The sequence below is a fragment of the Muntiacus reevesi genome, chromosome 9 (genome assembly GCF_963930625.1).
Source record: "Muntiacus reevesi chromosome 9, mMunRee1.1, whole genome shotgun sequence".
Classification (NCBI taxonomy): domain Eukaryota; kingdom Metazoa; phylum Chordata; class Mammalia; order Artiodactyla; family Cervidae; genus Muntiacus; species Muntiacus reevesi.
Genome location: NC_089257.1, coordinates 42,178,453 through 42,190,706, shown reverse-complemented (window position 1 = coordinate 42,190,706; position 12,254 = coordinate 42,178,453). Strand labels below are relative to the sequence as shown.

Sequence of the window (12,254 nt, the reverse complement as noted above, 5' to 3'; positions counted from 1 at the left end):
GGGAAATGCTTTCAATTTTTCACCATTGAAGGTAATGCTTGCTGTGGGTTTGTCATATATAGCTTTTATTATGTTGAGGTATGTTCCTTTTATTCCTGCTTTCTGGAGAGTTTTAATCATAAATGGGTGTTGAATTTGTCAAAGGCTTTTTCTGCATCTATTGAGATAATCATATTGTTTTTATCTTTCAATTTGTTAATGTGGTGTATTACATTGATTGATTTGTGGATATTAAAGAATCCTTGCATTCCTGGGATAAAGCCTACTTGGTCATGGTGTATGATTTGTTTTAAATATGTTGTTGGGTTCTGTTTGCTAGAATTTTGTTAAGGATTTTTGCATCTATGTTCATCAGTGATATTGGCCTATAGTTTCCTTTTTTTGTGCATCTTTGTCTGGTTTTGGAATTAGGGTGATGGTAGCCTCATAGAATGAGTTTGAAAGTTTACCTCCTTCTGCAATTTTCTGGAAGAGTTTGAGTAAGATAGGTGTTAGCTCTTCTCTAAATTGTTGGTAGAATTCAGCTGGGAAGCCATCTGGTCCTGGGCTTTTGTTTGCTGGAAGATTTCTGATTACAGTTAGGCAAATCACTCTCTGACATAAATAACAGGAGGATCCTCTATGACCCACCTCCCAGAATATTGGAAATAAAAGCGAAAATAAACAAATGGGACCTAATGAAACTGAAAAGCTTTTGCACAACAAAGGAAACTATAAGCAAGGTGAAAAGACAGCCCTCAGAATGGGAGAAAATAGTAGCAAATGAGGCAACAGACAAAGGATTAATCTCAAAAATATACAAGCAACTCCTGAAGCTCAATTCCAGAAAAATAAATGACCCAATCAAAAAATGGGCCAAAGCACTAAACAAACATTTCTCCAAAGAAGACATACATCTGGCTAACAAATACATGAAAAGATGCTCAACATCATTCATTATCAGAGAAATGCAAATCAAAAACCACAATGAGGTACCATTACATGCCAGTCAGGATGGCTGCTATCCAAAAGTCTACAAGCAATAAATGCTGGAGACGGTGTGGAGAAAAGGGAACCCTCTTACACTGTTGGTGGGAATGCAAACTAGTATAGCCACTATGCAGAACATTGTGGAGATTTCTTAAAAAATTGGAAATAGAACTGCCATATGACCCAGCAATCCCACTTCTGGGCATACACACCGAAGAAACCAGATCTGAAAGAGACACGTGCACCCCAGTGTTCATCTCAGCACTGTTTATAATAGCCAGGACATGGAAGCAACCTAGATGCCCATCAGCAGATGAATGGGTAAGGAAGCTGTGGTACATATACACCATGGAATATTACTCAGCCATCAAAAAGAATTTATTTGACTCAGTTCTAATGAGATGGATGAAACTGGAGCCCATTATACAGAGTGAAGTAAGCCAGAAAGATAAAGACCAATACAGTATACTAATGCATATATATGAAATTTAGAAAGATGGTAATGATAACACTATATGCAAAACAGAAAATGAGACACAGATGTACAGAACAGACTTTTGGACTCTGTGGGAGAAGGCGAGGGTGGGATATTCTGAGAGAACAGCATCAAAACATGTATATTATCAAGGGTGAAACAGATCACCAGCCCAGGTTGGATGCATGAGACTAGTGCTTGGAGCTGGTGCACTGGAAAGACCCAGAGAAATGGGAAGGGGAGGGAGGATCAGGATGGGGAATACATGTGAATCTATGACTGATTCATGTCAATGTATGGCAAAAACCACTACAATATTGTAAAGTAATTAGCCTCCAACTAATAAAAATAAATAAATTAAAAAAACAGGAAATAACATGTGATGCAATATTATTAAGTAAAGTTTGAATTCACAAAATTAAAAAAAAAAAATGAAAGATGAGCACCAAAGAACTGATGCTTTTGAACTGTGGTGTTGGAGAAGACTCTTGAGAGACTCTTGGACTGCAAGGAATGCAAACTAGTCAATCCTAAAGGAAATCAGTCCTGAGTTTTCATTGGAAGGATGGATGCTGAACCTAAAACTCCAATACTTTTGCTGCCTAATGCAAAGAACTGACTCATTGGAAAAGACCCTTATGCTGGGAAAGGTTGAAGGCGGGAGGAGAAGGGGATGACAGAAGATGAAATGGTTGGATGGCATCACCGACTCAATGGACAGGCGTTCGAGTAAGCCCTGGGAGTTGGTGTTGGACAGGGAAGGCTGTCTTGCTGCAGTCCATTGAGTCTCAAAGAGTTGGACACAGCTGAGTGACTGAACTGAATGACTGAATAAGATATAGCCTCTCTTAAACAGTGAGCACAAAATGTCTGGGTAACTGATTCAGGTACTAGATTAGCATTGATTGTCCAATCAAAGTCAGCTAATGGTCAGGCATCGTATCTTTAGGAAAGTTACGCTTATATAGGTAAAAAATGTTTCCTGGGAGTCCTTGCTAAGTATCAGTATATAATGGCTATTTGGAAAGATCCACTTGAAGAAGGTAATGAGAAAACATCTTCCTCCACAAATATCTTTCATCTGCATGAGGTCAGTTTTGATTCCCATCTATCAAGGAATTTGTTGTCACCTCTTCTTTCCTCCATCTGGATCCCTCAAAGGATGAAAGGGATCTCTGCAATAGCTGAATAGTATTTCTCAACCTGTGATGCCAGCAGATTCCCTGTGATGCTGACAAATAATACCATGTGACCAATGAAAAAGGGGCGAAGCCAAAGAGCCTTCAATTTTCAAGGTAAACAAGATGACAAAATCCTATTTTAAATGCCTTCTCAAAAGTGTATAGTTCTTCAATATGTGGCATTGACAACTCAAATTTTCAGATGACTCCGTGGAGACAAGATATCATTGCTGTGGTCTGAGTCTCTGATACATAAAGGAAACTTGGATATTTAGCAGTATATTTTAACTAGGGTGTCCAAGAGTTCTCACCAGAGCAAAAGCCACACAAAGTGTAAAGGGAGAGAAAATAAGTGTTTCTCCCTGAGGGTTATGTACCAGAGCCAGCTCTAAACTATCTCTGTGAGAGGAGTTAAATTCAGTCCCCCGGGGGTGATGATCTTGGGTCTGAGAGATACTTAGAAGGAGATATGAATAGACAGTTCCAGATTTCCTACTTAGGTTTGGGGCAACTCAACTAGTTAAATATCTTCAGAAGCTTAGAAAGCATAGGTAAGTAAACTGAGTAATGTTCAGTGAAAACATGTAGAAAAACATAGTAGGGAAGAAAATGTCAGGAAAGTGCAGAAACAGCTCATTTTTTCCAGAACTTAAATATCTTGCATTTCTTTCAACTCTGACCTATGAAGTATTAGACATTAATTGCATGTGACCTGCAATTGCAGTTTCTTTATGTTTTTTCATTAAATGGGCACTCTGTAAAGAACAGAAATAATTCTTTTTTCTTTTAAAGTCTGTTGATGTCATTTTTCTTTGAAATGAAGATTTGAATGTTGTGTTTAGAAGTTTAAGCTTATATTCTAAAAGTTAGAAACAAGGTTCAGTAGTTAAACAAGCTTAGTAATTAAATCTAATGTGTATATATGCACATGCATGTAAATATATGCATGGATTTTCCCATAGAATTTAGTGAATATGTAATATATGTCAGGTTCTGGGCTAGGCAGATTAATAAACTGAAAGAGAGACTATAACTGCTTTCTATATGTAACGAAGATGTTGCATCACTGATGGAACAAGAATAAGACTCCATTTCTTTTTCTTTTCTTTTTTTTTAATAAGACTCCATTTCTAAGCCCAGGTGTTCATGACTATGCTGGACTACCTTCACCTTATAAAAGTAAAATGCCAGATTTGGAGTGAAAATTACCAGTTGAGACCACATGTCTAGTATAAGAAAATATGTCGTGGCCTTTCTGGATACCTTAAGTCAGTTCAGTAGCTGTTTAGTGGATCATAAGACTGAAGTCTAGAAAATTAAGATTCTTCAAAGTGACAATTGTCTTGGTCTTAGTGATGATAAGTTTGCATGTGCCCTAGTTTCATATTTTGAGGATAAAAATATATCTGAGTTATATATCAACCACCATAAAACACTAACCACAGAATTAATTCACATTTTTAAAATTGAAGTATAGTTCATTTACAATGCTGTATTATTTTTAAGTGGACTGTGAAGTGATTCAGTTTTATATGCATAAACATATATATTTCATATTCTTTTCCATCATAGGTTATTACAAGATATTGAATATAGTTCCCTGTCCTACACAGTAGGTCTTTTTGGTTTACCTATTTTATATATAGTATTCTGTATATGTTATTCCCAAACTAGTAATTTATCCCTTCATTCCCCTTAGGTAATCATAAATTTTCTGTGTCTGTGATTGACTCATATTTTAATTGATGTTTATTTGTAGATATCTTACTAAACTTCAAATTAAATAAATTTTGAATAGCCATGTAGTTAAAATATGACTTCACCAGTACTTGAATACAATTCTATGCGGCCCTAGAACTACACTGTTTTTATTCATCACAAGCTGCCTGTGTGCACATGTTCAGGCTCAGTCAGATTATGCCATCAGTAATATTACAAAATAATACCATAATCTCCAGACCTACAAATTAATAACTGCAGGTTATAAGGCTACAGCTAAAACAAAGCAGATCATGGACGTCCCCAAAGATCACCAGTGCATTAGAAGAAAGATAGGAAAATTTGTTTTCCTTCCTTCCCATCTTCATTTCTATGTTTCCTTCAATTACATTACTCTTCTCTCCCCCATCCCTAGTGTCCTGATGAAGCAGCTCTAAGCCTCCACCGCGTAACTACATTTCACTCATGTACATGGCCCTGGCATAGATATGTGCCAGACACACTCCAAAATTAACCTTTACTAATGCTCTGAAATATAAAAATGTATTTTAAAAGAAATTTCAAGCAGTTAATTTTGGCTATATGCTAAATGATTGAATAAGTGGTTTATGTAATTAAAAAGTAGATCCATAGACATAAAAATCTCAATTTTATTCCAGCATTTTTAAAGAATCACATATCAGTTAAGAAAAAGCCTAATGGGATGACTATTTGAGTATTTTATATTTTAAATTGTAACTCAAGAAACAGAAGTCTGAACATTCTAATCAGTCAGTCACAAAGTTTCTCAGTCATATCCAGCTCTTTGAGATTCCATGGATTGTAGCCAGCTAGGCTCCTCTGTCCATGGGATTCTCCAGGCAAAAATACTGGAGTGGGTAGCCATTCCCTTCTCCAGGGGATCTTCCCAACCCAGGGATTGAACTGAGGTGTCCCACATTGCAGGCGGATTCTTTACCATCTGAACTACCAGGGAAGTCCAATAGTTTAAATTGGAACATTCCAATAGAATAAAATGATAGGTCAAGATATTGAATACTTAATAAAAAATAAACATAGTAAAGTGTACTGTACAATGATTAATATTCTGAACTGTAGTAGAATTAAGGGGTGAAGAGGCATCTGTTTCTAAAGCTCACATGCCTTCTCAGAAAATAAGAAATTTAACTAACTTTTATTTGAGAATAGAGACTAGGGGAGAATGTAATACACTTATTTTGTACATATGTCTATAACTATACTTGCAACTATTTGTCTATGTGTATACACACACACACACACACACACACACACACACGCACTGTATCTCCCAGCCTGCCTTTTTACTCAGCATCTTCCTTGCTTCTATCCACATTCCTTTGGAACTAAAGACAATTTTGATCAACAAATAACACCCTTCTCTTTTTCTGAAGGACTGTGGACCCTTGCTTTATAATGTGAAATCATTGTGATTTGCTGCTGTGGTGATATTTAGAAACAAAATATATAGTCTAATTTTCAATCAGTGATAGAAGTGAGATAGAATATTTTTTCCCTTTACCGAATGCTAGGCAAATCCATCTAAGCAGCCAACTCAGTCTGGCATTGTACATAGTTTAAGTTTTCAGGGTGCATCCTACAATTTTAAGAAATGTAGTGAAGGATCAGGATCAATCTGATTCACTTGTGTCTCCTCAATGCCTGGCATAGGGCTTAGCATCAAGTTGGTGGTTCATTAATGTTGAAGAGGGCATATACCTTGAAACCTATTTTGTTAAACTCTAATTCCTTCCCTTTTTCATAAGCTATATACTTCAATTTTTCATGTATCTATTTTACTTAGGGATATAATCAGTGAAAATTTTGATAACATGCTTTTGTAATTAGTTTTATTTTGATAGATTGTGTTAGATGGTGGTTTAGTTCAAAGCTTTCAAATTCACTCTGGCTGATTTTAAATCCAGTGGGACCTAGAGCAAGAGTCTAAAAGCTTTGGAAATTTTTTTTTTTCATCTTATAGGGATAACGACAGTAGCCATGTTATGGATTATCATAAAGGTATTTTCAACAGGTTAATATATGTAACAAGTTCATATACATGAAGTATTATGACACATATTACACTTTTACTAAACATTAACTAACTAATATCTTTTCCAGGATACAAGATTCAATTATTCCATGGAGGGAACTAAGAGTACAATTTTAGGCTTGTTAATCTATCTTACTGTCCTTTCACAATAACACATCAGAAAAGAAATCTGATCAGACATCACATGGACTAAGGTGGCACCTGAACCTTAACTCTGCCCTATGGTCTTTCCCTGAAGGTCCTGGGTCTGGGATAAGCAGTCACAGATGGCTCATTCCTCTTACAATTACACCAGTCCTCAGGATATGTGGTACGTCCTGATTGGAATCCCAGGACTAGAAGATGTGCACAGCTGGATCTCCATCCCCATCTGTTTTATGTACATTGTTGCTACTGTAGGTAACCTCTTCTTGATCTTCCTGATTGTGACCGAGCAGCGTCTCCATGAGCCCATGTATCTCTTCCTTTCCATGCTGGCTTTAGCTGATGTCCTGCTCACCACATCCGCAGTCCCCAAGATGCTGGCCATCTTCTGGTTCCACTCCGTGAATATATCCTTTGGTAGCTGTGTATCCCAGATGTTCTTCATACATTTCATCTTTGTGGCAGAATCTGCTATTCTCCTGGCCATGGCATTTGACCGCTATGTTGCCATCTGTCATCCACTGAGATACACTGCAATTTTAACCTCCTCAGCCATTGGGAAGATTGGCACAGCAGCTGTGGTTAGGAGCTTTATCATATGTTTTCCATTCATCTTTCTGGTACATCGACTTACATACTGTGGGAGAAACATCATTCCCCATTCCTACTGTGAGCACATGGGCATTGCCAGATTGGCTTGTGACAATATCAATGTCAACATCATTTATGGCTTGACTGTGGCCCTGCTGTCTACAGGACTGGATATAATGCTCATCATTATGTCCTACACAATGATCCTTTGCACAGTGTTTCAGATACCTTCCTGGACTGCGAGAATTAAGGCCCTTAGCACATGTGGTTCCCACATCTGTGCCATACTTATGTTCTATGCTCCAGCATTCTTTTCCTTTTTTGCTCATCGCTTTGGGGGTAAAACCATTCCTCATCACATCCATATCTTAGTAGCAAACCTCTATGTGGTAGTGCCCCCAATGCTCAACCCCATTATCTATGGGGTAAAAACCAAACAGATTCAGGACCGAGTGATTTTATTTTTCTCCCCCATCAGCATATGTTGTTAAAATAAGGCTAAATATTGGGTATTTCTGAATAAAACACTCACTGCCTAAATATCTGTTTCAGTGAGAAATGGGAAAAATTGAAATTCACAAAAATATGAAAACACACGAAAAACTGTTAGGATCTGCCAAAAAATGCCAATGCCAGTGCATTTTTCCTAAAGTTCTTAAAGATTTTAGAAAAGAATATTTTAAATTAATGTCATTTTCAATTCTCCTAGCTAAACATTCTATTATTATGTCTTTTAACTTATTCTTAAGGACACATAAAGATAACAGTGAAAAAGAGAAATATATTTTAGGACTCAACCCAAATGGAATTTTCCTGTATAGATCGGGGGAGTAGGAGGGGTGAGAGTCTGTACATTTTTTATAAACATTCTGCTGAAATTCTGATAAAATAAATTCAGCTGAAATACAAATCATTCCTGCTTAAGTTAGCAAATACTTGGATGAGTGGCATGAAGCCTCCATATTATAGTTATTTTTGTCTGTACCTATTTCTTAAGTTAAAATATGAGTTCTGAAATCATATATTTTCTAATTTACTAATATCCTATAAAGTCTACTATAAAAAATAGGTACATGGTATATTTTGAGTTAATTTTTTTTCTATATATTGGGGATTTTAGGCCCAAATCATCAATGAAGTTTTCATGGAGAGACTAGAAGATTGGAAAGGTTTATACTCAGGGCAAAAAAAAAATCAAAGTCAATTAAAGATCAGAATATTTACCCCAAATCTTGTATAAAAAAGGCTTTAAACATACTAAATGTAGTTATCTATAAACTATGTCTAGATTTCACCTAATTCCTTCATTTTCATTAAACATTTTTATAGTTTCTGTTTTTTCAAGGCCCAATATCCTGTCATGAGAATGTGAAATTTGACATTACTTGGGGCTTCCCTTGTGGCTCAGACAGTAAAGAATCTGCCTGCAATGCAGGAGACCTGGGTTCCTCCCCTAGATAGGGAAGATCCCCTGGAGAAGGGAATGGCTACTTACTCCAGTATTCTTGCCTGGAGAAGCCCATGGACAGAGGAGCCTGGTGGGCTACAGTCCATGGGGTCAAAAAGAGTCAGAGATGACTAACCAACTAACACTTTCACATTTTTTTTTCAATTTCACACTTAAATAAATAAAAGCTTTGAGTCATTCTTTTGAATATTTGCAAATTTTCACATTTTTTTTCTCTTTTTCTGTAACACACCTATATAAAGGAGTCAACATAAGAAATGAAAGGATGTTTCCTTGACCTTTGAAGTCCTGAATTATGATTTGACATAGATTATATTCACTTTAATTTCAGCAAGGGAGTATATTTTAGGGATGATATTTTGGAATCTTTCTTATTTGTTTGATAATTAAATAAATATGCCATATATGGGATATAGCATTTATTTTTTTTTTAATTTGGAGAATGATAATGATTGTTATGAATATAGACACTAAAAACCCAATTCAACAAACTGGGTCTAGCCCTACTGCCGATAATCTATAGCAAAATGACTTCACAGAAAATGACATTAAATAAAATCTTGACAAGAGTTGCAGCAAAGACACTTCTGATTCAGGGGAAAGTTCTTCAAGGAATGAAGGGCAGGAAGAGAATAAACAGATGTCAGCATGATGACAAAATACTTAAGTGGCATAAATCTTAAAACACAAGACTTCTTTATACATGATTACAGCAGTGGAGAAATAAGAAAATGCCAATTTCACATCTAGAATGTATGAAATATGATAAGAATTTTCAAAGAAAACACTTGAATCAATATTTCAATATTAAAGAAACTTTCAGCTTGAGGGTTTGGGTGTTTGTAAATGCTAGAAGGAATTAGGATATTGTTGTCTGTGGTTGTCTCCTAAATTCATCTCTGAAATATTGTCCTGGAATTTTTGAATGACCCTGTGCTCATTGTATATTATTTATTATTAGGTTAGCAATTCTCTTCGAAATGACCTATAAATTCAATGTAATGTAAGCCTAATTAAATATGTATTGAAATACATATCTGATGTTTCTGAGAATAGTCATGCTTGGTTAATTGCTCCTGGGAGAGTCCCGACTCATCTTGCCTCCCCTGCCAATCAATTAAGCACATATAAGGAGAGGTAGCAACTATACCCACAGTCCAGTGGGAAGGAAACAGCAGGAGAGGGATGCATGGATTCATGTGCCTGCTCTCAGTTCCACCTGCGTAAGTACCTGGTATGTAGGACCAGCTGTAGTTAAGCCCAATGTTGTCCCGGTTCTGGTTTTTACTAGTTTGAGGAAACTGATTATAAACATATCACCTATCGGCTTTGCATTCAGTGGTATCAGTTGGTTGCTTGAAACTGCTCAGCATGGGAGTATTCAAAGAAGTTGGCAATGAGTACAGGTCAAGTCATTTTTATTCAGAGAACTGATTGGTAAACATTTACCATCACTCAAGTGGTCATACTTTACAAAAAGTGCTAGCTCAATAGGATAGGAAGACTTCATCCTCAGTCACCACACCCATACTTGAGCCAATCCTGAAATCTATCTTTGACCCCTATCTTAATACACAACGCTCTGTTACAAGTGAGTAGAATTTAGTGTGTATAAACTTGTTCCCAGATAAAGAACCCTGGTCCTGAGCCCTAGTACCATCATCACATTCAGCTTGTGATAGCCTGATGGCTTTGGTGATATTCTCAACTTCGATCCCAGATTTCAACAAGAGACACTGACCCTCCTGCAAAATACAGAGAAGTGCTCCCCATTGTCCATGGATAGCAGGTGGACAAAGAGTGAACTGGTAAGTTTAAAAAAAGACATTGGAAAATATTAAAAACTGGAAGAAACTGTCCCTCTTTTCTAATATATTAAATTGTTTTTATTTCATGTGTTGAATATTTGAAAAGTAAAAGTGTTAGTCACTCAGTCATGTCCAACACTTTGCAACCCCATGGACTGTAGCCCTCCAGGTTCCTCTGTCCATGGAATTCTCCAGGCAAGAATATTGGGTTGGATAACCATTCCCTTCTCCAGGGGATCTTCTTGACTAGGTATGAAACCCAGGTCTCCTGCTTTTCAGGCAGATTCATTATCATCTGAGTCATTTACTATGTTCCAAATATAATAGTAAACAACATATATTATGTATTATTATTATTGTGTTTATATCGCAATCTTGGATCTCAGATAACTTAAGTGACTTTCCCAAGGCCATAAGTCTATTAAAAGAACTATGAATTATCTTTATTATTTTCTTGCATTAATTTTGCTGCTAATTCAATCTTGCTCGAACTTCAGAAACCTAACTGATCCTTCAATTATCAATTTCCACATGAAGCTGTCATCTCAATGCTTATTATCATTGCCTTTCACCACCATAATTAATCCAGCTTGATATTTCTATTAATGCATAGATTTCTATTAAACAAAGAAGTGTTTGGCTTGTAGTTTATGTAGGGCCATTCTTCCACACATCTAATCAGATTTCTCTTCCATATACTGTGCTTTGCATATGCTCTTGTTTTAGAAATAAGTTTTCCATCTCTTTTGTAAGAAAATATCCTCAGTATGACTGTCAGGAGCTCAGGATTTGATGTATAATAACTAACAACTTATTTTCCAGTGTCCACGTGTTTCTCAGTACCCTTGGATGAAGTCTCATCATGACATTTACAATAGTTCCATTGAATTCACACCTGCAACATTCACACTTGTTGGCATCCCAGGGCTGGAAGCAGAGCACATCTGGATATCTATACCATTCTGCCTGATGTACACCATCATTTTCCTAGGAAATGGCATCATTCTTCACATCGTCCGGTTTGATCCTGCTTTGCACCAACCCATGTACTTCTTTCTGGCCATGTTGGCCTTTGTGGAACTTGGCGTCTCTGTTTCCACCCTGCCTACTGTGTTGGGCATTTTCCTTTTGGCATTAATGATATAAGTTTTGGTGGTTGTCTGCTACAGATGCTTTCCATGCATTCTTTTGCCCTCATGGAATCAGGCGTCCTTCTGGCCATGTCTGTAGACCGCTTTGTGGCCATACACAGCCCACTGCGATATACCACCATTCTGACAATTCCCCGCATCAGCTGGATGGGTGTCACCATTGCCTCGCGCAGTGTGGTGCTCATGTTCCCACTGCTTCTTCTGCTGAAGCATCTGCCCTTCTGCAGCCACCATACCCTCACACACTTACTGCCTCCACTCAGATCTGATCAAGTTGCCCTGTGGAGATAACCTGCCCCAATAGCATCTGTGGTCTCTTTGTCATTTCTTTCACATTTGGGCTGGACTCATTGCTCACAGTGATTTCTTACATACTGATTCTTCACACGGTACTGGGTATTGCTTCTGGGGCAGGGCGGTGGAGGACTATGAACACCTATGTGTCACACACCTCAGCTCTGCTTGTGTACCATGCGCCCGTTGTCAGCCTTTCCCTGATATATCACTTTGGGCATCATTTACCTCTACTCCTCCAGACAGTCATGGCCAAGGTCTATCTTTTCTTCCCACCTGTGGCCAACCCCATCGTTTATAGCATCAAAACCAAAGAAATTCGCAGGAGCACTGTTCGTACACTGTCTAAAAAGAGGAGTGTGGTATCTCAGAGGATACTCTGA

At 37.3% G+C, this 12,254-nt stretch overlaps 1 protein-coding gene and 1 pseudogene across 1 annotated transcript; both read left to right on the top strand.

Moving 5' to 3' along the window:
• Window positions 1–6,681: 6,681 nt before the first annotated feature.
• Window positions 6,682–7,641, top strand: LOC136174580 (olfactory receptor 52Z1P-like). Its single transcript, XM_065944754.1, has one exon. The coding sequence runs from the start codon at window positions 6,682–6,684 to the stop codon at window positions 7,639–7,641; it is 960 nt and encodes a 319-aa protein (XP_065800826.1).
• Window positions 7,642–11,275: 3,634 nt separating this feature from the next.
• On the top strand, window positions 11,276–12,254 carry LOC136175839 (olfactory receptor 51I2-like; annotated as a pseudogene).

Coding starts and splice junctions, on each gene's coding strand:
- LOC136174580 (XM_065944754.1), top strand. CDS start 6,682: ATGGCTCATTCCTCTTACAATTACACCAGTCCTCAGGATATGTGGTAC.